At 41.7% G+C, this 26,445-nt stretch overlaps 1 protein-coding gene across 3 annotated transcripts; it reads right to left on the bottom strand.

Annotated features, from left to right (window-relative positions):
- Positions 1–633: 633 nt before the first annotated feature.
- On the bottom strand, positions 634–26,089 carry tom1l2a (target of myb1 like 2 membrane trafficking protein a). Of its 3 annotated transcripts, XM_033644281.2 has the most exons (16): positions 25,996–26,089; positions 20,593–20,677; positions 17,503–17,581; positions 16,899–17,048; positions 15,859–15,993; positions 15,628–15,771; positions 15,234–15,350; positions 13,874–14,007; positions 13,071–13,113; positions 11,185–11,356; positions 10,699–10,813; positions 9,096–9,171; positions 8,127–8,201; positions 4,852–4,911; positions 3,400–3,436; positions 634–3,307 (listed from the first exon to the last, which is right to left on the bottom strand). In XM_033644281.2, the coding sequence occupies exons 1-16, from the start codon at positions 26,045–26,047 to the stop codon at positions 3,162–3,164; spliced, it is 1,620 nt and encodes a 539-aa protein (XP_033500172.1). In that variant the 5' UTR covers positions 26,048–26,089; the 3' UTR covers positions 634–3,161. The 3 variants fall into 3 exon arrangements, with proteins under 3 accessions (XP_033500172.1, XP_033500176.1, XP_033500178.1); XM_033644285.2 differs by lacking the exon at positions 8,127–8,201; XM_033644287.2 differs by lacking the exons at positions 4,852–4,911; positions 8,127–8,201.
- Positions 26,090–26,445: the final 356 nt, after the last annotated feature.

The following is a 26,445-nucleotide window of genomic DNA, read 5'->3' as shown; positions in this document are numbered from 1 at the left end:
TTAATGTGAACACACACACAAACACAAAGAGGGAACCCCACAAAAGCATGATGGGGGAAATAGGTCAGTGACCTGGAGTAGCACTGCAAAGTTGTTGTCAGTACTATGGGAGTGATATTATCAGCCTGTCAGCAAGACTGGTATTGTTGGTTATGGCGTGTGTTCGTATAAGGGTACATGTCTAGTGGTGTGCTGGAGTGGAGGGTATGCCCACATCTTTTTCCGGCCCCTTACAGTATACCCACATATCAACCAAAAAGCCATTGCAATAAATAGGAGAGTGTACCCACTTCCTCCTCTGTAATAGTGGTACACTGATTGTCTTAATCAATTGCTCCCTTAATTTTGGATACCTGCTAGTGATGCTTTACAGCACACCCAAGGAAGCAAACTCATTTAAAATTGTGTGTTAAAATTTGTTTACATTTTATGTGCTAATCTACTGGAGCAGAGTGCATGACATGTCCGTGAACCAGCATATGGGAGGGGGTGAGATGCTCACGTGACAATGAATGGCCAGTACAGAGCAAGATTGAGCCCGGGTTGCATCAGCATGTGCATGGAAAAAGAAGAAGAAGAAGAAGCGGGAGATTGTCACACAACCCTCAACTGTAAAATAACCACAATCAGTTGTGAGGTAGAGGTCACACATTGCTAGTGTTTTATTGGGCAGTAACATAACGTGCATTAGGTCAAACGAAAATCTGACCATTAGTAATGGCAGCAGACGGCACAGCCGAACAGACATGGGACACGCACCAACAGAAAACAAGCCTCTCTTCCATGTCCACTAAACAACAGCCAAATGCTCTGCTTCATCCGTATTAAAAGACATTCAGTAACCTTTTTGAGATAAAATAAAAATCAGAGGAATACATGTTGCAGTCAGGACGTAAGCTCCATAAAAGCAGTTAACATAATACACTGTCGTAACATACAAACAGAAAATGACTCAAGTTCCCTTTTAAAGGATCTCCTGTTACATTTTTAGTAATCGTCTTTGTTCAGCCTGCGTGGTGAAAGTTGATTGTAAATTTAATACTATTATTTCAGTTACCTGGCATCCATTTTAAACCTATATAACCATACAGCATTAAAAAAGGTTAAAGCTCATTAATGTCCTCAACTAAAAAACATTTAAATATCTAACCATAATGATTATGCAGACACAAATATATATTTTTTTACCATTGCATTTATGTTAACAAATGTATAACAAATCATGAATATTTCCCTCTAGTGGAAGGCCTATACTGACAGGTAATTCAACAAGTACTGTTGATGCATTGGGATGCCTTGATTGACAAGGCTCTTGGTCTTTATTGGACGAAAAGAAAATCTTTCAAGCGCAGAGCGACGTTAAAACAAACCAGAGGCTCAGCAAAGGAGCTGGAATGAAGACCGGATTGCTTTTGTTGCCTCAAAGTGCGATCTTAAGCACACCAAAGACAAACTCCAGTCAGAGCTACTTTGCTGAAATCAGTCAATCACAGAAATGCTTGGTAGCGGCTCCAACAGGAGCAGATGAATCACACCAGAATAAAAATACACCATGGACGAAAGTACGTCTTTGACTGTGCAAATCAAAGACAATTGTTTGCTGCATGCTTCAGCCTCGACCACAAAAAGATAAATCATGAAGGGTACGGACGCGTTTTTTTTTTTTTCCTTTTTTACATTGACTATAAAAATACAATCAGGGGATCAAACGATAAACAAACCTCTCTACCTTCTGGATATTACTGGAGCTGATACATTTTTAGCCAGATACAGAAACTAAGATTCCTGTATTTTGAGGTATATAGATTACATAGTTTAGAGTAAGTGAAGATCTACCTATGTGAATACATCCATTACAACAGTGAATCATTGTAAGCTATACGTTTTGTCTGTTAGTTGATTATGGTGCCAGCGCTGAGTCATGCTGATAATGAAAATGCCATATTCTATCTTGCTGTAATCTGCATGTAATTTTTAATATTCCTAAAAGTTTTTTTGCACTCCTAACACTGACTGTCCATCGATCCACTTCTATGTGGACAAGCGTTGCAATTACACAGTTACAAAAGTTATGTGCAAAACGAAGTCAATCTAAAGATCATTTCCCGTCCCCTAGAAAAATAGTAACCATCTTGTAAACACAAAAAGGACAAAATACAGATTTGTTTTTGCTTCAAAGTGCACACACACAGCACAGCAGGGGAAGGAAAATGTTCATGATCCCTTAACATTTGTAGCACGTGATTACTGTCTGACAGGGATAATTCAGTGCTAGCTGGTCATTAAAGCCTTAATATTCTTTGGAATGGCTGAAAGTGTTTGCAATTTTGCAAGAGCAGCTAATTTGTCGTAGCTTCTTCGAAATGATGGGAAATATTCCATGGGCACGTTCCTTCCCCTCATCCATTTGAAATACATAACAGAATCCTAACTAGTGCTTTTTTAGACTTTTAATTCCCTTTGGTTAAAGGAATGCTGGCATACACTCATTAAAATTAGCTATGATTTAGCTATTAAATTCCTAGTTAGCAAAATTAGCCTGCTAACATGAGTTCACACTGCTTCAGGCAAGTTGTGCAATAAAACCTGTTGCCGTTCCACACATATCTCAGTATTAAGGGCATGACTAGAGCTCTAAAAAAAATTGGATGGCTCGACCATAACCACAGCGCTAGTACATAGTACAGAACAAACCATTAAAACAACAAATGCATAAATTAGCAATTAGCTGAATGTAGTAAAACAACACAATATAATCCTAGTTGCTTCCACACTGACTCAATGCATGGACCTGCAGTGAAGTTCTTCCATTCATCCTGCAGTAATATACCACGTTTTTAAAACCCATCAGACACGTTGTCTTCCTTTGGTGGAGCCTTTAGAAATGAGATGCAGGGCTGCGAGTACTACATCCCACACTAACAGATTAATACATCCATATATAGTAGAACGCAACACAGGTGTGCGCCAGTAAACATGTTGGACCTCTGCATATTTAGAGCAACACTGTGCGAAGAGAATGACAAGGAGGTGGAGACCACTTGCTACGCCACTGCCAGTCAGCGATGAAATGGGACTGGAAGGACCGTTTTGGGAGAAATCATTTAGGGCGAGGACCTTTAGATGCCCCTGGAGAGAGATGGAGGTTCTCTGAGAACAGTCTACAAGGCAAAGAGGGCATCCTCCGTCCGTTCGGCCTTCTTGTGGGAGCCACCGGGGGCACGAGCAGGGTGAGCGGGGTTAGCTCCGGGGGGAGATGGCAGAGAGTCTGATGCCTTCGCTCGCTCCTCCAGGAACTTATCAAACTCTGAAAGAATATTGATGAAAAGGGTGAAAATTAACCAAACTCCACAAACATTAGAGATAGCAGAACATATACAATTGTGTCAGAGTCTGTACCTTCACTGGTCACCCCTTCCTCGGCAGCATCCCCTTTCTATTAAGAAAAAAAAGCATAGATAATGCAGACATTTTGGCATCTTAAAGGGTATCGTCGGTATTTTTCAACCTGGACCCTATGTTCCCATGTTTTTGGGTCTAAGTGACTAATGGGAGCAACAGTTTTTGAAATTGGTGGAGCAAGGCATGTTCGCACCCTCCATGTGCATCCACTAAAAGTGGTTGTTTTTGCCACTGACAGGCTCATATTATTCTTCTTGGTGTCTGACAACATTATAGAAAGATAGACCTTTTACTTAAAAAGTGAAAACCTTTTTGTTTAACCTGAAACAGCCCCAAAATCACTATCACCAAACCCACCAGACTCCATTTAAATAAACAGCAATTTTACCTTGTATAGAGCCAGTATATTTTTAAATTTAACTTGGTAAAATAAGGATTTTTTAACCAAACCAGAGCTGGTGATTGTTGGAACAGTGGGGAGACAAACCAAGACAGCTTTTGTGAGTTTTATTTTGTTTCTGTTGTCTTTGAATTAAGTGTGTTTTACGATGATAAAATTGCTGTTTATTTAAATGGAGTCTGGTGGGTTTGGTGATAGCGATCTGGGGCTGTTATGGTTGAACAAAAGGCATCTCACTCTTACAAAAAAGGGCTTAGATCTGTTGAGAGTCTTTCCATAATGTTGTCAGACATTTAGAGTGACAATGTGAACATGCCAGTGGCAAAAACAAACACTTTTAGTGTAGGTACATCGCAGGTGTAAATGCCCCACATAGTTACATTGCAACCTGTTTTGCTGCTGCCAGCTGCAGCCCTCTCCCTCAATACTGGACCAGTTTTTAAAAACGTCCCCATAAGTCACTTAGACCCAGAGATATTGGATAATAGGGTCCAGTTTGAAATACCTAAGTTACCCTTTAATTAAGTTGTTCCTGTTTCATGGGAAAGAAAAAAACTAGAGAGTACAGTCGGTAACACAACAGGCTGATACACAACTGCATCATTCAAGTGAAATGCCTGTAAAGTTCACACAAACTCCATATCCATACAAAGTCGCTCATGAAGGACCCAACATTCATGCATCCTTCTACACTTTCCGCTGGTGAAGACACTAAGGAACCTTCTTGAGCCTGACTCCACAGCCTCCACATGCACATGTTAAAAAGCTCATACCAACCATTTTAAAGTGACTATCGTTAGCACTGTGTTAGCATTTGTAAGTCAGACCTCACGGTATAATATTATATGTCACTCAGTCATTGGTGGAAATTCATTAGACCACAGTGAATTAAAGGATGAAACATGAAAGGAAACTAAAGTCAGATGTGTCGTGTTATATGAGATGGATTGATGAAAAGTGCTACCAAAGAAAAGCAAAACAAAATTGATGGAAGAGGAGAGAGAGAGGAAGAAGAGAAAAAGATATAAATCAAGGTAAAGAAGTCTCACCACATCAGCACAGAGCCACTCCTCTATGTCATCCATGACAGAGGACTGCGATACAGGGATCTATGGAGCAAAGCCATGGACAAACCAAGGGGCAGCACCAAAGCCACACGACAGAAAGACACCCAACCCCGACAACAAAAATTGTAACACACAAACACACAAAAATAACAAGAATAGGAATCACCAAAGGCTCGAAGAGAAAGATGGTTAAAATAAAAACAAATCAAAATGAGGAAAATTTAGCTCAAACGACACACTCAACCCCTCTCAAGTAGTCTGTGCTCTTTTAGTTTTATCATGTGCAACAATCTGCCACTCGGCTGTCTTCAATAAGAAGAGGAGTTCCCAGGTTGTGTATTGTTCTCATTAGTTCTGTGGTGCTGACATGGCTTAACAGCTGCCGACTAATGTCACACAGCAGTGTTAATTATTCCACATCATTAGTTAATTAGCAAATCGCTTGAATGTGATTAAGAGATTGATTGGATGGGAAAAGCTGAAAGCACAGGGACCGTTGAGAGGCAGGGCAATCCCACGGCATACACATACAGTGGTGCACACACGCTGCACACACATGAGCGCTGCATGGCGTGCAGTGACGGTGATGATGCGATGAAGCCACGTCAGGGTGGATGGCGTGTGTTTGCACTTAACGATCACAGTGAGTCAGGGCTGCTAGGAAAGTGTCGCATTATACGTCGCTGAAACAACAAACTGTAAATCCATCCATGAGGAGTTATAATTAGGGAAACTGAGAAATTATTTGCATGTTTTTGTTTACAAAGGCATAAAAGGCATTGAGCTCACACACCCATAGTACTTAAAAGTCTACCACATCCTTTCACTGATTGTGCAGTGACTCTAAAGTTCACATTTGACGTCAGCCTGATATCTAAGTAGAATAGAGAAAACAAAAACCTTTCCCTGAGACCCTGTTATAGACTCTGGTGGGGTTTCCTCGTGAGATCACAGTTAACGCAGTGAAGGAGCATTTCAAAATAAAAGGCCAAGGCAGTGGGGCGGTGAAAGTCATTCACGGGGGAAAAAACACACATGCAGCTGTGTGAACAGTGGAGAAAATGTTGTAGGAAAGTGTTCAATGAGAAGTCTGTTCCTCTCATGACTCACAGCAACTGATAAAAGTTCAAAGTGCAATCCTTTATAGTCACAGTCATGACATCAACTTAAACACTTAAGTGAAATATTACAACTACTGATTCATCTGTTAGTTGGTTGATCTATTTCTGATTAGGGTGAGTTATGTTAGGCTGCCGTTAGTGTATTATCTAAGATCCAAAGACAGTTAGAGGACAACTGACAAATACTCCCCACTACACAGCAATCCAACATCTGTTTGCTTATCTCTTATGATATATTATCAGTACTTTAACAATGTCCATCATTGTTGATTTAACCGCGCTGTGTAGCAGAAGTATCTGTACTTCCCTGCTGTTTTAGTGTGTGATAGTTAAAGAGATGAACTGAGCTGATGAAAGTTCTTAGTGACCCGTCAGGTTCATTAACTCATCCATAAAAGGGGCAGCATTAAGGTGGAAAGCATCAGTAATAGGTATAAAGTTTAGCTCCCATGTCAACAGAGTACAATAGAGGTGGGCAATATGGATTAAATCTTATTGGTAATTTTATATCACTGCAGTAATACATGCTGTTTTCTGAGAATTAAATTGATAAACAGGTTGTATTGATAAAATACAGACAGAATGTTTGTTTTTGGTTAATCCAGTGAAGGAAATACTTCATTGTTCAGTTCATCATATAACCATTTAACCAGATAAATAAAAAGATCTTTGCAGAAATGGTATAGCAAAATCAACACCAATTCACAAAATATCTTAAGGCATAGTTCACATTTTTTAAGTGGGGTTGTATGAGGTTCTTATCCATAATCAGCGTGTTATCGACAGTAGTTGTCGGTCTGTGTGACCCTAGTTTGGAGAGGCAGCCAGGAATACCACCATGGAAGCAAAGCAATGAACTGCTGTTGATGGGGGCAGCAGCAAATGAATTTTAGCCACCTAAAACACACCTCCTTTTCTCTTCAAAGCCACTAGACTCCTTTGACAAAAACAGTAGTTGTACCTTGCAGATCACAGGAGCTGCTGCAGAGTGTGGATACCCGACCCGAGCCCGACGGGACCCGACGGGTTGGGCTGGGTTTAGATAACAAATCAGAAATTTTGCTCAGGTTGTGCTATTGCCTATTCAAGTGCTGAAATTTGTTATTTACGTGACAATGCCTGAACGCAACACAGGCTCCGCTCCAATTGAGTGTGATGTGCGGCATGTTTGACTGTGGGTAACAGCAGCGTTTTGATGGTCATTTACACACTGCCAATGTACGATCATGGTAAACAGACAAGCTGATGACAATAACGATGTCAGGTAACACACTCCGTCAGGCTCGGGTCGGGTTCAGACTTAAAAATCTGAAAGGCTGTCGGGTTCGGGCCAGGCTCGGTTATAACTGTCCCGGACTTGGTTGGGTTTGGTCAGGAAAATGCGGCCCGAGACGCGCTCTAAGCTGCTGGTGTACCACTGCCACGATGGGTTGGTGTGATTGTGTCGTAGTGTGACTTTGGTGTCTCAAAGGGTTAGCTTAGATTCACAAAAGTCGCACAATAACATAAACAAACTAACAAACGAGGTAGTGGTAGATCAGCAGCTCCTGTGTTCTGCTTGGTAAAATTACTGTCTTGTAGCTTGAAGAGAGCATAAATAACAACTTCAGTCCCTCATTAGAAAGGGCTGTCTGATGGCAAGGTAAAGCAGAGAAAATATTCTAAATAGCGTACACTTAAACTGATATTGATCTCTTTAGGAGAATAAAATCCGTTTTGCTGCTGACCCTGTCCACATGACTACATTGCTGAGCTTCCGTATTGGTATTCCTGCCTGCTTCTCCAAATACGGAACGTTCTGACCGCCATCTACTGTGGTTAACACACTGACTATGGATAAGGACCTTATACAACCCCAGTTAAAAAATCCAAACTATGCCTTTAATGTATTGTCACATTGCCCAAAACTACAGTACAACATGTACTTGACATGGAGGTGGATGTTCTTAAAGGGGAAAAACTTTGCTGGTATGGGACTGTTCAAGCAATCCAGGACAGAGCAGTGAGATGAGGCTGAAAATGAAAAGCAGCTCATGAGGATTATGGATGATGCCGCAGGAGGTTGAGAGCAGGGGGAGGAGTGATGGTGGACACGGGGGAAGGGGTAGGAGGACACACTGAGGATGGAGTCCTCACCATTCCTTGGGTAATAAGCCAGCTGTCTATGGGCAGCTCCTGATCTGCTGGGTTATCATCCCCTTTTACCCTCAGCTGAATCAACAACAGAACAACACCTTACACAAGAGAAGAAAGGTAGCAGGCCCCACCACAGCATAGCACACAGTGCAGAGAGAGAGACAGAGGAGAAGTCAAATATGCAAGAGGCGGCTGTCGTTTAAAAAGGGGGAGAAAAAGAGGACAGAACATAAGAAAACGGTGAAAGGTTCATTCCTTAAAGATGAAAATGAGGAAAATAAAAAGGGAAAAAATAAGACTTTGAACTCCTTCAAATAAAAGTACTGTACGAGTGATAGGGCACCTGAGGTAGCTAAAAAGAGACGGTATGTGCGATCACCACTGTGTGTGTGTGCTTGTGTGTGTGTGTGTGTATGGCAGTTCAGATTTCAGAATAGTCTGCGTACATAGTGATAACAGTGCAAATATATTGCAATATGTGCTCGGACAGGAATTACAACTACAAAAATCAAAGTTTGATTTCTGTACAAACAGATCGGGTGGCGTTTTATTTAAACACAGAAAACTGGATCAAAAAAGTTCTGACATCAGGTTGGAAGAATGAGAAGAATGAATCCACATTTTTTTAACTAAAGACAGAACTGATATTAAAATCATATTTCGAGTACTTACAGGCACACTTAACACACATTTGCCACGTTGCAACAGATTTATTTTAGCTATACTGTAATAGCAATAGTCAATACACAAAGCTACACCTTTTTGTTTGATCAAAGTTCAAGTATCACTGCACACAGGACAGATGTCACTGTAGAACATACAGTATCACAAACCATCACATGCGGGGAGTGACCGAGGGCTGAGGACAGACTGGTACAGCAAAGGCTCATCGGCCATGTAAATAACACAGCACCCACACTCCATGTATGGGTGAAAGCTGTATCAAACCACATGCATCAGTGTACTCACCCCTCCTGCGTTCTGTTGTCTCACATCCAAAGCCGAGGCCAGGCCGCCCAGAGCCTGAGGGTCCTCATACTTTACACTGTGAACCAAAACATAAAACAATAGTTAAGATAATGAAAAATTCAAAAATGTCTCTTTCCACAAGGACACAGCTGCCGTGACGTCACCAACTGGTTTGTGAAATCTCGTTCTGAAGCCTCAAGTTCGGCATTTGAGATCACCATCTTGGTTTCTTGGCGCCAGAAGAGACCAAAAATTTGGACAAGAGGGTGGAGATGTGGAGGAGCAAAGGGTAAAAGGTCTGACTCAGACTGTATTGATGCCTCATAGACAACCTGTCGCTCAAAAGCTGCTATGCCCCTTAACTATGCAAAACCTTAAGCCTTAATAAAATATAAATGGGTGACTTCTGTAAAAATTCACCGCCCATACAGCTGTCATGAATGCTGAAGTTAGCTACGGAGACAAAAATTGTTTTTTGTACCAGGGTGTAAACACGTTTCTTCCTGCTGTAAATTTAGGCATTTAACATGGGGGTCTATGGGGGTTAAGTCACTTCTGGGAGCCAGCCTCAAGTGGCCATTTAAGGAACTGCATTTTTTGGCACGTCTGCATTGGCTTCGTCAGCCCCAGAGGTCGCCGCTTGATATCACCGCTACCGCTAGCTCAACTAGGACCACTGACCTAGCTAAAGTTACATCTCAGCCGAGGAGGACGCCATTAATGTTTGCTGTCACGAGCAAGAGCCTCTTGTCCATGAGTAAAAGAACGCTTCAAGTACACTACAGGTAAAACAGAAACAATTATGGTTTTATTATAATGTAATTTACTTCCATGAATGTCTGGGCAAATATCAACATTATGTGAGATTCAAGAACAGCAGCACTGAGGTTTGATAAGTTTCCATTCTAATTTTGGCCATGTTGCCTCTATAACACAGCACACAAGCAGAAGACAGAAGGAGAAAAAATGAAACACAGGGATTTTGCCGTTAAGCGGAAAAGACCCCTGAGCTACCAGACACCCCAATACACCCTTTTGCAATTTTGCAACGTTCATCATGAACAGGAACAAATCCACATTACTGGAGAACAGGGCGAAACAACCAATTTCACCAGGAAAGTAGCTAAAAAGACAATAATGCAGCGTAGTAAGGAAGAGAAAAGCTCACTTATCACATTATTCTCAACTAGGAAACTTGTGTCTCTTGCCCTTACTTTATCACTTTTACTCACTCCAGCTAAATCTTCAATTTACAGCTGAAGGCAGCCGGTTCTTGGAAAACACCAGATTAACATCCATACCCTGGAGGTATTCAAAAGCCATTCCGGCAAATGCATGAAGGAATCAGTCACGTAAAAAAAAAAAAAAAAAAGTAGTGAGGGCAGGTTAAGGGACAGTGGGCATGTCGAAAAGTTTAAACTTCATCATGAAAAAAAGTGAACATCAGGGAACAAACAGTGTTAAAAGTGCCCGTGGGTGGATTTTATTTTAAATATTAAAAGTGGTTATGAAGAGCCATTTAATTAAAATAAAATTACACCCTGAATAATAACACGAGAGAGGATCCGAGCTGCCCCAGAAGCAAAATGAAATCTAGACCTACTTTTTGCGCTGGTCAGCCAGAGAGCTGGTCCTGGTCTGGGCAAACATGTCAAAGTCATCCTGGCTGGGGCCTGGAAGAGAGGACAGGGTACTGCTCACGCTGCCGGAAGCTACATCTGGAGAGAGGGCAGGAGGACGGTAGAAAAAAGTGGGAAGAGCGAGGAGGATGGAGAAAGCAGAGATGGAGGATTAAGAGGAAAGATTCAGGACAGAAGAGCAATATATCGAAGCTTTAATCAGAGTAGTTTAGCATGCAGAGACTTTCTAGAGACCAACAGGGGAGCTAGCAGTGGTAGGGAAGACTGTCCAGCAATGAGTTATGTTGCTGGGCTCATTTCCCATTAGCAGCCAGATTATGAGCCTTTTTTACACTACGCTGCTTCTCCAATGCCGGCTGTGCAGAGACTGGGGAGGAGGGATGTTACAGCTCCAGTAAGAGAGAGTGTATGACAGTTGAAGCACAGTCTTGATACCCTTTTGTTCTTACCAATACTAGCTAGTGCAGATGATAGCGAGGATGTAGTGGGGTTATGGGCTGGGGAGGCAGTGGCCCCAGCGGGGGAGTGGGCTGGAGGGCTGGAGGTGATCCTGGGAGTCACCACGGCAGGGGAGCCAGGGCCCAGGTCTATCAAGTTGTCCTCTGTTGCCTCATTCAACATCTGAAAAGGGGCAAAAAAGAGATGGCCTTCAACACTAATGAATGGACGTAAACAGCGTAAATATGCAGTGCTTTTGAGGCTTTGCTTGACTTGATGAATGTAACCAAGTTCAGCAAGCCAACTGACATAAAGGAAGCTTATATATGTGTTGAGGAAATTGGATTACAGAGTGTCTTCCCTGTGTGTACAGAAGGAATACTTTATCTACTGAACTTTTACAGGATTGACTATTTACACAACTTGAGACAACACTGAGGGTCAGTAGTTGTGGACTGGATGCTATGCACAGGCACAATACTGAGGGTTGAGTAAACAGTTGCACAAGACGTTAGAGGAGTGGACCATGAAGCAAGATGAGCTGGTTAGCGAGGTGTGTTGAGTCTAGAGCCGGGGTTTTCAGTGTCATGAAGGTGGCTCTCTTTTAACCAGGCTAGCATTATACATTAATAGTTCACTATATTTTTAATCAGTATGTCGTTACATGCATACGAATTGCAGTATAATCCCTTTAAACCTGTGGTTCCCACTGGTGGGTCACGATCCAAAAGTTCATGGACCGCAAGTGACTCACAATAGTGTCAATTTTAGAGAAGTAATCACTCTTAATCATCATTTCTGATCCACTAGAAGTGTGTGGTGGTGTATTTTTCTGCAGAGACTCTGCCCTCTGCCTGTATTTTCTTGTTTCCTGTGCTCAGGACATTTATGGTCATGTACCCCCATAGCGCTCAGGTGAGGTCAGGACTTGATAAAAAGGTGGCGACCAGATGTCAGACTGTAAGCAGCGGGCATCCGAGACACACAGTGCTGAAAAAATGTGAACATAATGAGGTGAAATGCCAAACGAGAGTGAATCTGGGGTTGGCTTTTACGTTTACTTTCTTTGGAGAGCATGTTTACAACAAGTAACTGGCGATCCTGCAAAGTCTACCCTGATGTTTTAGGCTTTGTGGAGCCAGCTAAGGCAAGGAAAGCTTGGCTCCGTCGAACCTGCTTCATGGTTCACCCCTCAGATGTGTGAGACAGAAGGAGGAGGGACATATAGTATCTACTTTCACACAGTGGTACTGATGGGTCTAAGCATTAGCTCCATATAGCAGACGTGTTAACATTCATCACTCTGTTCATCCCGGCACGTTGGCTGGGACTGAACCTGATACTGGCATCATACTTGCCTCCATCAGCTGGCCACAACACAAACAGACAGAGCACACAGAAAGATCAACCCAATGCAAACACAAACAGCTATGTGGGATGTAGCGAGAGGTGCCCCAACCCTCTGGCGGATAACTGATATTGGCAAATGTACACTCTAAACAGCAGACTGGGACTTGTTCTGCTTTGCTCTTCCAGTTTTGATAAAGCTAAAAAGGCAATCCACTCGCATTAAATATTAATGCTGCGATAGATTATGTATGCTATTATAAACAGTAATGATTAATTCAGATGCTAAAATGGTAAAACAAGTACAACAAATGGCAATGTGGACGGATTTGTCTGAAACACCCCTCATAGAATCCTTAATGTAAGACAAACTGCCACAGGCGATGCAAATGCAGATGTACTAAAATGTGAAAAAGATGAGATTTTTTCTGAAAACATGCAGAAAGCAAACAGAAAACAAGCGATCCTGAGAGAGAATTTTGGCTGTTTGATTTTTTTTTTTTTTTTTTTTTGCTTTCTGAACGCAGGCTTTTTTGTTGATGGTACTCACCCCGTTGTTCTGAGCGGCTCTACCCGACCTGTACCTCTCGTACCTGTGAGCAGCGGGAAAAAAAAACAAAAAACCTTTGAATGTTTTACCACAAGCTTTGTGGGGTTCAAATGCTTACACATCTTTCATCTTCAAAAACCTCATAAAAGAGACATTTTACCAGTTTGAAGCCGCAGAATATTTAAGAGGAACAAGTCTTCATCCAAGCTCTGTAACTTTGAACTCGCAAAAAATGTGTTCTATCTGTGTTGAGCATGCTTTCTCAAAAATTTGAATTTTCATCTGCAAGCTTGGGTATAATGCTACCTGGAAGCTCCTCTTTAAAATTATGGATTGAGATACAGTTTGGCAAAACAACAAAATTTTAACGAGCACCAGATATTTATCCATTAAACATTCTGGACCAAGTCTTAATCTTATGCACTGGGCTGGCAAAAAAACATCAACAACATTGGTGGAAACACAATAGTTCCTACATGAAACTGCTCACAACAAGGTCTGTGGATTATCTTGAGTAACCGAGCCACTATTTCTAGAAAGAGACATTGTGGTTGAGTTTTTCAAAAGTATTTTTTTGGCGCTTTGAGCACCAGAAGCCGAATGCCATCTGGCTCCATTAAATTCAAGAGAAAGCAGACATCTCTACAGCTGCTTCCTCCAACGCTGGGGGGATCTTAAGGTGAACTCTCCCTTAACAGATTACCAAAAATCATTTCACTGTACCCTGACAGAAACCTGCCATTCATGTGAGCCCTCACTGAGCCATAAAAATACACTCTGATTGATGGTTTGATTAATCGTACCTCTCATATCGGAGGAAAATATTGTTGAGGTCGTCATTGACATGTAGCAGCTCCTCGGTCACTTCTTCGTTGGAGACGCGTGAAATCAGCTCGACCACTCTCTGCTGCATGGCCCTGCATGTTCTGTTCAGCTCCTTGACAGATATGCACATCAACAAATAGATCAATAGATTCACTGATAAATATGATAAGCGAGTGGGCTAGAGAAGGATGGACAGACAACATGAACTGAACTGTGTGGACAGAATTCATTTTGACAGAGTGGGATGACATCATCGTCTAAATCTGTGATAATTAACTGTATACTAAATATAATGTACATGTATTTTCTTTGAGCAGGCATTCAGTATTGACTGTATCAGAAATATCTGCTCTACTGTGTGAAAATTTTATGACTGTTCCTTTAGCAGCTGGGACAACAAGAATGAAAGAGTCAGAAAAAGTACCACATAACCATTACAACTGGCACAGGCATCTTAGCACCGGGCCAGATCCTTGCAGCTGACACAAATACCTGAGTGGATTTGGCCTGGGGAGATTAAACTCTGCATGAGTTTCTATACTACTGGTTAATTGCCAATTCCAGGAATTTTACCTCAGTGAACTGGCTCTTGTTAAGCTGTGGGCAAGTTTGCCTCTGAAAACTAACAACACTACTCCCCCTGGTGGCCGCAAATTATTACAACACTTCACAGATGACACCATGCTTGAAAGCGTTTTGCTTTCTGAATTAACATCTTTTACAGTGAGTGGGAACTCATAGAGTAAATTATTTTGCAGGAGCCTATATTCACAGTTTCTTTAAGAAGAGAGATGCTGCTATTATGATCACAAAGAATTTGATTGGTCAATCATATTTTTCCGTAAGCATAAGTCCGCTGAAATGTCAATATTTTTTCCTCTCATAAGGGGTGTGCAAGCATTCAGAAGAACCCACAAAATCAGTTTTTAAAAAAGTCCCCTGCAAATTCTGCATAAGAAAATCTGAAAAAAAGAAAAGAAAATCTGATGTGAAATTACTTTTAACCTGTAGGTTTGACTATGCGAGACTAGTTTCACATAGCAACTAGAATTTTGAGTAACACTTAGGAAGCGTTTAACCGTCTGAAATAGGCGGCCAATGACAGACTTTATACCCACAATCTAAATCCTGTGAGCCAGACTATGTTTTAAGTTACTTTCAAACACATCACCTTAAAATCAACACTACATGTTAAAACACATAAAGTCAGATTTATTCCTGTTGTTGTTAACTCAATGAAATATTTAAAGTCATGTCAGGCAGAACATAAAAGATCATGTGTGATGTTGTATGTGCTTGGTGAAAGTAGACCTCGTTACATATTCATGCGCCTCTAACCTGAAGCAGTTCCAGGTCAGAGGCATCTTCCTGTCCAGGGACCATCTCTGTTAGCATCTCCGACATGACTTTGGTGTTTCCTCTCACTACGTCCAGCTCGCTGCGCAGCCGGGCGATCTGAAAGCACAGAAGGTCAAAGATCATGCAGACACATTCACGGCTTATTCGGTATCAGCAGCGCTGCAGATGTTTTCTCGAAGGCGAGCCATTGAGTTAGTCATGATATCCAACTTTAAACTTGTAATCTGCTTTAATCTTCACACTTCACAGTGTAATCGCTAAACTCTGGGTAAATCTGCTTTATCGGGCTGTGTGAATAAATGAAGTTTGACTTTACAAGCAACAAGTGCAGAAGAAATTGAATGTAACTGGTCAAAGATTGCTGTGCTGTCACCTGTTCAGGGGTTGCTGTGATGGGGCTGGGCATGTTGGAGGCCGGTGCGGCAGGGGCAGGCGTCGGAGCTGGTTTAGGAGTCCCAACGGCAGGTGAAGAAGGGGCTAGGTACTTGATCATAGCTGGGTCCACCTCTGGTGTACCCTGGAAGGAAGGAAAAAATACCACTTGGGATATTGCTGTGTGAATTAACATGTGTTTGTGCTGTATGTGTATTTATTCTCCTCTCACCCTCTGTGGTGTGTGGATGGGAGACAAGGCATCCAGGTCTGCCATTGGGAACTCAATGCCTTTCCTCTTCAGCTCCTCATAAATGTGGACCACACCAGTTAGATCGGGGCTGCTCCTGAAGGCATCAGCCCAGGCCTGCCATCACACACACACACACACACACACACACACACACACACACACACATTGTGATGTTAACTAAAGATAAAAACTAAATAGTCACCATATATTACAGGATCAGTACAAAGAGGTTTTTCATCCCTCCCTGTGTGCAAATCCTCATAAAAAAAGAAAAATGAATGATCAAGGAACACTCTCTAATGTGGTTAATAGACCGAGCAGAGGACAGAAAGACTGTGTCTAAAAGAGGAGTCTCCTTCAACAAATCCCTATAAATAATCAGAGGACAGAGGAACGAGAAACGGAGAACACCACCTGTCGGCCGAGATGACCTCAGGTAACAGGATAGCACCGCAGGCTGTAGTTTATGGTGCAACACCTGGGAAGTGGAACATGCGGTGCCCACCTGGCTTCCAAAAGACCACCACTGACCTACTTAATGCCATTTAAAAAGCTGAATTCTACCATCCCACGGAGCCGGAAAACTGCCATTTAAAGGTGTACTGTGCTGGATGTATAAACTCAAACAAAAGAAATCCCTCTCAATCATCTAATGGCCCACTAGAAGTTTGTGGCACTGTATTTATCAGCAGAGACTTGGCCCTGTGTCTGTATTTGCTTTCTTATTTTGTTGTGGTCCAGACGTTCCTGGGCGCAGTGCACAGATGGACCTTTCTAAAAAGGTAGCTATCAGGTGCAAGACTATAGGCAGCACACATAGAAGAGGAAGCTGCTAAAATCACGGACACAGTGCCCAAAAACAAAGCAAATATAGTGTGGTGAAATACCAAGAGGACAAAGCTGGGGTTGGCTTTTATTTTCACTTTCATTGCTGATACAATTTACAAACAGTAGCCAACATTTCCTGCATAGTGTACCTTTTAAACTAAAAGAAATAAATACACAAAAAGCCCCGATACCTGTATGAGCGACAGCACTTTGTCTTGTACGATGGTCGGAGGATTGTTTTTGGGGGAGATGATTTTGACCAACACTCCGTCGATGAAATCTCTGTTGGCTACCTGGATATGAAACCTGTGACCGCAGTTTTTCACACAAGTCTCCAATACCTGCGGGGAGAGGGAGACAATTAAACAGAGGCAGAAGCCCGTCGAATTAAAAACGGGAGAGCTGGAAGGTTTATGAGAGGCAGCTGAGAAAAGGACGACTTCTCAGTCAAGATGATTTCATCGCACAGAGGAGCTTTTAACTAGCGGAGCTATCAAAGATGTGGGTGGATGTGAACGCAGCTCGAGAGGCATGGCTGCTAAAAACAAAATGAAAGATGAGCAGTATCAGACAATAAGTGTTGACAGTGGCCAGGAGGAGAGGAGAGACATAGAGGAATAAAATGACCAAGAAACAATACAAGCTCTGGAGAGGTCAGGTTTTATGCAGGGTGTGATCTTTAAATGTGACCCGCACACACAAAACCATCACAAAAATCGTCATCTAATTCCTACTGATGTTTCTGGTGAATCTGATGCGAGTTTTACAATTAAAAAAACAGCTAAAAGTTCTCACTGTTAGCGCCAGCATCACTTCTCTGTAGTTCTTGTTGCCACAGAGTCTCTTCTTCAGTGCCCGCATGGCATCTTTTGGCCTAGAGGGAAACAGCAGAGAAGACACAGCTGGATAAAGCACCCCAGCTGAGAATAGGCATAACATCTTTGACTTTGTTGGAATAAATGATTTTCTGTGCCACAATAACAGATGCCAGTCAGTCTGTCGGTGTAGCTGTTTGCCTAAGACAGAGAAGTGCCGTCACACCATCTGTTTTCTCCCAAGGCAAGATCAAAGCCGTCCATGTGTGAAGACTTCAGGTCGGCTCTCTGCTTCAAACTGCCCGTCTCCTCGCTGCAGATGAGACGTAATAAGCTTTTATGAACTCCTTCATGAGCTACGGTACATTTATTGAGTCAGGGAGGTGAAATAGATAGAAATGGATGGAGATGGCGCATAAAGTCTGATATATAGAGCTTCCTCACACAGCACTCTGCTACTGATTCAGTGTTACAGTTTCCTTTGTTGTTTTTTTTATTTTGGGTGGTGCATCTGTTGTGTTATATCTTGTTTCAGCACCCAGTCGCATGTGTTAAAACAACATATGTTCGCAGAAAAAGTAATTTTCAGTTGCAGAATTTCTCGAGTCTTAAACTGCGGAGCTTGCCAGACATTGTCTAACTCGCTGAAACATCTTGAAGACAAGAAGTTCTGTGTTCTGTGAAGCTGAACTCCCTCTCTGTGTGTGTCTTTGAGTGTGACAGAGAAGGGCCCCATGTTGCATGCCAAGACAATGAGTGTGTGTAGGCATGAAGAATGTGAAAAGCTGGGAAAAAAGAGAAAAGGGAAAGTGCTGAGGGAAATATGGGAAAAGACAGACTCCAATATTCTTCCTGAAAAGAAAACTCTCTGCATAACGGAGATATTGGCTGGGATCCCTTGACGATTACATTTATTCAGACAGTTTTGTAGCCTAAGTACAAAACTGTCTGATTAATATGCCTAACTGTAGGTGAATTAAAAACTTTTTTCTCCAGGATACATAAACACAAGTGAAGTCGATGTTGATGTGGAAGAAAGTTATAAAGGGGCAAAATTAAAAAACTATTCTTTTGTACATTAACATTTTAGATGATGACATACTGCAATGCAAAACGTGATCTGGAGCTGTTATAATATGACGAATTCTGGGGAAGTCAGATAAAGATTTCTGTTTCAAGTATTTTGAGCACTGACATACTGATGGGAACACTAAAAAAATGAAAATCAGCTCTTTTTTGTTTTTTTGATTTGCTGCAGACTCTACACAGAGTGGTGTAGGAATGAGTCCTAAGACCCTGATATAGGGGTGTGTTCCAAACCACATACTTTGTCATTTTACTTTCAGTATGTACTGCAGCTGTCCTTAAAAAGTACATACCACTGCATGCAGTATGCACACAATCAGGACATACTACTTCCTCAATCCTCATAACGTTACATCCTGAACTTTCACCCTGTTGCTCATATATCCGTTACCATGGAGATAAAACAAAACGCTTTTCACCAAGCTCAATGCGGACAGCTCTGATGTTGTTATTTTGCAATCACTAATAACTGCATTCATTGCAGATTCTAACATGATGATGATCATTTTATTCTATTAAACAATTAATATTCCTGTTATTACTAATCAACGGGTCATCAACCTCCTGAATGCGCTGTCGTCCATCATTGCGACTTCTGACAGTCGATGTAACGCTTTCACTGTGCAGAGGATTGTGGGTCACACCAGCCAGAAAAGCATGCTGGCTTACATACTGCAAAATCCAACCGCATGTAGTTCAACATCTGGTATTTTTGGCATACTACACTTCATATACTATGTATTAAGACATACTAAATCTTTTTCTGGCATACCATACAGTATGGTAGTATGGGGATTGGAACGCACAGTAGATCTTTTTCATGGCAGACATTTTGACATGTCATTGTAGAAAAAGCACAGGTGTATTCAATGACATTAATGATAGCTGCATTCCACTTGGCGCAGGACCTGGTATTGTGCACGCTGGCTACCCGGAACAGCTCACAGGGACACTTAATGGAACAGAGCCATCATTTATGTTATCAGTTTCACCTATACTTGTCCTATGATGACAAGGCAAAATGCCTGCTGTGAAAAAGGTCCTGGTTCCCTTGTTACAAATTCAATGGGTTCCTTAAAATTGAGTTTTGGTTAGATGCCCAAAAAAAGGTCTGTGGTTAACACAAGCTTAAGAGACTTTCACGTTTTGTCAGTACGTACCCCACTTGTAAATCTTGAAGCCTTGTGTCTTAAAAAGGATGGTTGCTAACAAGTGGCTAAATGAGACGAAAGAATGCCATCGTGGCAAACACAGCTTTACAGCCTTGTCGTGGCGGTGACATTGAGTCATGCAACCATAGTTTGTTTATAGCCCAAGACCTTTTACTTCTGATGACTGCAGTTACATTTCAAATGTAATAAAAGTGTGGAGATTATCTTGCTGATGAAATGTGTGAGTATCATAAATGTTTGTTTGCCACAGAGCTTATTTCTGCAATAATCCAAAATCCAATGGTAAATTCACATAGGCTTTTTGACAAAGGAACCAGGGCGATGCTTACTTTGACATCAACCCTGCTGCACACTATTGTGTCTTATAAACACAGTTTTATTTTGTTTTTTTAAGAGTATTTTTTGGCGGGTGTTCACCTTTGTTGACAGTACAGCTGAGGTCAGACAGGAAAGGTTTGTTGCTGCAAAGGACAAAGCCTACATGGGGCACACACTCTACCAGGTGAGTTAGAGGTCACCCTATCAACACAGTGTTAATGCAGGAGACTGACATAAGACTTGAATTCATTCATTCACTCAGCCAGTGACACCTACAGAAAACAAAAGGCCGTCTGTACTGTGGTGTCTGCTGGTGAAACGCAGTGGTCAGTGCATTAACTGCTTGAGTCACTCAGTCAGCCAGTGTGACTAAACAATGAAAGATCCATTAAGTTGTGGCACTGACCAATTTCAGTCAGTCTTTTCCTACAGAACGCTGATAAAGAAAATTAAAACCCAAGAACGATTAACCACTAGAAGGTGTAGCAGCTCACCCCTCGTCTGTCTCGTTTATGATGTCGCAGATCTCCATGTTGAGGGTCCAGTCCTCATTCTGCAGGCCTCCGTCTGTGGCCCTCTCTGGAGAAAATCACAAAAAGTTAAACAAATTATTTATGTTAATGTAATGGGGTTTTTTTATCAATTAAAAGTAATATGTGCTGATGTCTTTTTACATAAACCCAACATTGTTTACAATACAATATAATGTCAGTTAAAATGCAGTCAGTGAAGAAATATACGACTGTTTTTATCTGAGTAACAGTGATTTAACTCTTGGCTCCTCAACTACCCAAACCTGAGGGTGGCTGACACTGAAGTATATTTTGGTTTTGACACCTGATCCACTGTTTGCACCCCGCCAGCTGCCTCACTAGTGAACATGATGCTGCATTTTCATCAGGCTCTGTGGTTGTTGCCTTTGCTAAAGTCGATGCACACTTATTAAAGCGACCCGTGGTTTATATAACAGGGAAAGTAAAACTGTTGTGTAAGCAAGTCAGCGTGTGGTGACAGACTTCAGAGATCTGTTTCTCTCTAATGTCCCTTTTTATTCAGCCAAATAAAATCTAACTTTCCTGTGGATAAAATGGAAAATAAATCATAAGTCATAACCATACTCACTCTGCTGAATAGACTGTGCATGTCTACAGTTTATAGCTCCTGAAAACTTGTCTTCAAATCTTATGTCTTTCTGAGTAAGATTATGAAGCATTAAGGTTTCAACATTAATGTTTTTTTATTTCACTTGCCACATTGCTTGGGTAAGGTCTGGGCTTTATCTAAAGGTAGCGACCAGGGACAAGACTGTAAGCAGCAGGCACCCGTGAGACAAGGTGCCGAAAAATGGAAATATAGTTAGATAAAATGCTAAACTAGCTGGCGAGCATGTTTACAAGCAGTAACTGACAACTGTACGCTTTTAAAATCTTAAATGAAACATCCAAAACCGTTCAATTCTGGCAGGTAATACTGTATTCATGTAAGACTTCATCATCATAGTATAAAGGTGTTTGAGAGAGAACATGGTTTCAGGGCTTTCAATGTCTGGCTTGAATGTATTTTGTTCTGGTTTTGTCAAGAATAACTTGACTAAATGACTAAAACAAGTCCGTCCAAGCAAGATCCATTAATCCCATAAATGAAAACTAATCTGTCAGAAGGGTGGGGATGAAAACTTGGGTCTAGGATCAGGAGACGGATAAGACTTACTACAGTTTTTCATGCAACTGTTATCTCAAAAGTCTCGCAATAAACCCTTGTAAAATATCATCCACCACCTGTTGCTCTGATGCCTCCAACTCTTATGAATTAGCTAAATGAATAAAACAGACAGCTGGAAAGAGGGAAGCAGGTATCTCGGAGGAAAGTGAAAGTGATTGTGGGTGTTACATGGCTGTATACTCAGTCATATCTGCTATAACAGCTGAAAAGCAGAAGCCAGAGGGGCCTGCTTTCCAACTCCACCCTACCATTTAATAGCACTTTGGCTACAGCCGGGAAATAATGTGATCCAGACTGTGAGAAGCTACAGTGATGAAGTGGCATCGCAGTCATCACTGCGTTCCTCGCTCTGTCTCCTCCTTCCTCTCCCGTCCCCCGAATCCATCCATCATGTCAGTGAAAGCTGATATCTTTCAGGATCGCAGTCATCTGGGGTGAATTTCACAGTGCAACAGAAAAAGGTTTTCTACTGAAGTGAGCTGTGACCGACTTCCTGTGACTGACACTCAATAGATTCTCATTAGACGATTCTTGAGCTTGGACAGGAGGAGCTTCTCTCCCTGAAGCCCAGAGGCCCTGAGCAGGCTGTCATGCCCAGGCCAAGAGCCTCTCACTGGGCCATGTTGCCTTCCTTTTGGGAGGCTCAACATTGGACAAGCCTGACAGCCATGACTTATTCATGCTCTACCTCCCCTCTCTAATCAACTTGTCACAGACTGGGCAAGCACCAAGAGACAGGCTTCTCTTTTTTTTTTGGCAAACTCTGAGTCCCACCTACAAACACACTTATCTAATCTACAAAGATAACAAGAGTTGAAAGGAATTTCAACACGAGTACCATTAAATAACTCTGCTGTGTCTCGGAGTTAGGCTGCACATAAAGCACACACTGCACATAAATTTGGAGGCATTAACCAGCTACTGCCACTTGGATATCCCATGTAATCTCCTCAAGTGGATTGTCAGGTCAAGACAGGGCTGAGCACGGGTGGCGGAGGAGGAAAGAAAAGAGGAAAAAAATTTGATCTCTCTTTGTGAAATGAGCTGGAACGACACTGAGCAATTGGAGCCTTGCTAATGAAGTTAAATGCCCGCTGAGTGCATTCATTCATGGTGTTGTGTCAATCCCCCCAGTCCTGGAAATCGACACACCAGTGAAGCCAGTCGATCACATGGCTTTAATGGTGGCAGGCTGTGCCATCCGCTGCCAACAAAGCCACAAATCTCTGTCCCTCGCTGGCCCCATCTCTCCACGTTTTGTCCTTTTAAGACTCTTCTTTTCTCTGCGCATTTGCCACGTGTCCTTGTCCTTTTATGTATTTTGCTCACTTCTTCCTCTTCGTACCTCAGCAATAGCAGAAGTTTGACACCAGCTAATAGCCAAAGGTCACAGGCCTAAGTAATGAATATGGTTGCAAAGTCTGGTTCTGTGCGGAGCTCTTTAGCATAGAATTAACCAGGTAAACAGTGGAAGAAATACTTAAATTTAGGAATTTATTTTGAGTGGATAAAAGAGTTTAAGGTTGTCACAATACTAGAATTTTAAACTTTGATACAATCCTCCGATGAATAAAACACTTTCAATAACTCGATTACAGGACAAAAAGAAAAGTCAGTCCTTGGCACACATAATACAGTGATTTTTTTCCTATTTTTTAATTCATTTATTTTATTAATAGCCTGCACATAGTGCCAGTAAAGACAAAAAAATCACTGAGCAAGCACCTCCAGTCATGCTGTGGGTTTGTTTCAACCACAGGATGAGGACAGGTTAATTTTCTTCCCCACTGTTTCATATGTGCAGTCTTGGTTTCTTTTCTAATAGCTGTGATACTATCAATACTACTATTAAATGTATACCTGACAGGGATCATACAATTTTATACACCTGATATTCAGAAATGTGCAAAATTAGTCTAATAGATGAGGTCATGTTTTGTAGGATAATGTTTAACGTACATAACGCACCGCACAAAGTAAAAAATGTGATTAAAAAAGACGCAATATTTTTGCCAAGTGTTTAAGCCTATAGATTATGACACTCAATTTTGACAGTTTTATGAGTGATTTCTTACTTTGAGAGTTTAAACTTCTGTTTAAACATCAGGGAAATTAGTCATTGCCATCCTTAGTGGTATCGGAAAAGTGTTAAAGTTGATACTTAAACACTTTCAACACAACCTTACCTGAGTTGTGTTGAATGACGACATGGCAAACAGGCCGTCAGGCAATTCCTGTAAAGCTCTACCGATTCCTATACAAAAAGTGCTTCATTAAAATGAGAAGTTCCCTTTAATGCACTTCTCCATCCATTCATTGCTGGTGCACTGTAACTTCTTTTGTTTCAATCAGTCAAAATCTGTGAATGCACCCCTGCATTATGAGTACCACTCATTAACTGACCAGGCTATGTTGCTTTAGCTCGCTGTGCAAATAGCCACTCATCAATAGGTTTACCTTTAAGAACAAAAGGTATAGCGATGAAGGTAACTGGGTCTTGAGTATGAAACTATACCATGAGAAATTGAAAAGAAAATTCATTCAACACCTCTAACCTCTCCACCATCTTCTCAGTCACTTAGGAAATGAAAAACCTCGATAAAGTTCTTCACAGTGCATCCCTCCTCAGCTCCTCTGTCAACCTCTCTCTCATTGTTTCAGGTAAGTTGATCCTTTGCCCCACTGCTGGGGTGTACAGTACCACCTTAACAGCCAAACAGACAGCTGGCTGCACAACTCAGCTCAGTGCTGCAACTCAACCGGAGAGATCAGGCTGGAGATACAGCCACCTCTGCAAAGTGGGGAAATGCAAGATGTGCTGCATACAGCCCACTGCATGACCTAGAAGGACCTCTGTAGAGGAAAATGCTCGAGACGATGCTCACAGTTGGTAGCTGAGGGCCATCTTGGATGATGTGGCACACAGCAGCTGACCAGTGGGTGGTGGGCAACAACAATTCAAAGCCTCTAACTCCTATAGACATCTTTCCACCAAACTGTTTCTTGCATATCTAGTCTCTATCTCCTGAAATTGAGGAACAGATTAGGTAAAAGCATGAGGAAGTCTGAGATCTACACAGACAGGCCCTGATTTATGAAAGAGCAGCACTCACAGAAGAAAATATGTAATCAACAAATGTTTCTGTGGCAGCTGCTGTATTCACTTTAAGGTAAACACAAATCAGCATTGTGACAAATTGATGTTTGGTCCACATCTGTTTTGCGGGGAATAAACTACACATTAATAAAACAGGAAGTGCTGCTTAAAATCTTTAGGTCTGTTTACACATCTGCATACACATAGGCTTTCAAAATCTGTTTAAAAGTGTTTACAAATAAAGAGAGTACATGCTATTAGAGCCTAGTCAAGGTAACATAACCAAAGATGGCGGTCTCTCTGTAAAAAGGGAAAGAACAGTTAGGATGTTGTTGTTACAGTGGACTTGGGTGGGGGATATTTAGTCAATCCAGAGTGGATACTTCCTCATTACTAAGCCTGACTAGATGATGGAAATATAAAAGTACATTGCTGCACCCAGGCTGCACTCTTTCTGTAGATCTCACAGGAAAGCTACTCTCAATACTGGTGTCACTGTCTCATGATAAAAGCACAGCAAAGCCTTGGTTACAGCTGTTCTGGGTCATAGGTTGTTTATCTCTGAGCAGTTTTTCAAACATGCAAGATGCAAAGAGAGATGCAGCCACACCAAAGGGATGTGGCAGGCCACATGTCTCTTTTGTTCACTGCAAGAAAAATAAGCACCACAACACAGTCTTCAGATTTAAAACTAAAACCAACCAGACTGACCAGGCAGTGAGGTCAACTATTGTTCAGGACAGAGGAACATATTTACCTTCACTTAAAGCCATGTATGTCGCTACACTGCCCATGCCACTGCCTCTCATTTAATTCCCTTCAACACTGCCTGACGTTACACACATGCTGAGTTATTCACCGTAAAGCACTTGTGATTACAGCGGACTAAGTTAGGTAGGTTAGCTGGCTAACATTAGCTCATTCCAAGTAGATGACGTTTGCTGCGATGATGCTTGCTAGCTCGCTATTTTCGTACCGTAAACCCTTGTAGTAAAACGTCTAATGTTTGCCCACGCTCAAATTATGTGTGGTGGAAGAAGTACTACATGTGTAATGTATAATTCCAAGGCTAACGTACCTATACATTGGCCCACGGGAGTGCTGTACGGATTTCCAAGTAAGAACTCCATTTTGACAACAAACAATCCGCTCGGGAATGACAGAAGCTGAGGCCCAGAGGCGGTGCTACTAAGTCCCGCCCACACAGGAATACTATTGGTCGAAAAAACAAAAGCTGTAATATGAATGGCTGGATTCAATGTCGGTCATATTTAGAAACTGAAGCTATGTTCAACAACCATGCACAGCCATCGGAGAAGTTGATGTTACCAAGAATAAATGTTCCAGTAAATACATCAGCGATCACATATAAGCTGTAACTCTGCCACAGTAGGATTAAATTAATTGACGGAAAGCTTGGCTAATTAAAATGGGGGAACATTTTCGACTTAATAATAAAATGAAGGAGGTTTACTTACATTGGAAAGATTTGGACTTGGTATTGAATATTCTTGTACTTTCTGTGTAT

This window comes from Epinephelus lanceolatus, chromosome 18, assembly GCF_041903045.1.
Source record: "Epinephelus lanceolatus isolate andai-2023 chromosome 18, ASM4190304v1, whole genome shotgun sequence".
Taxonomy (NCBI): Eukaryota; Metazoa; Chordata; class Actinopteri; order Perciformes; family Serranidae; genus Epinephelus; species Epinephelus lanceolatus.
This window is presented reverse-complemented; position numbering and strand designations above follow the sequence as displayed.

Excerpts from the sequence above, each read along its gene's own strand:
- tom1l2a (XM_033644281.2), bottom strand. The coding sequence starts at position 26,047 with ATGGAGTTCTTACTTGGAAATCCGTACAGCACTCCCGTGGGCCAATGT. Across the intron at positions 15,994-16,898 it reads AAGTGCTGTCGCTCATACAG|GCCTGGGCTGATGCCTTCAG; the intron begins GTATCGGGGCTT and ends GTGTGATGGCAG. Across the intron at positions 11,357-13,070 it reads GAGCCGCTCAGAACAACGGG|ATGTTGAATGAGGCAACAGA; the intron begins GTGAGTACCATC and ends GCCCCTTTTCAG.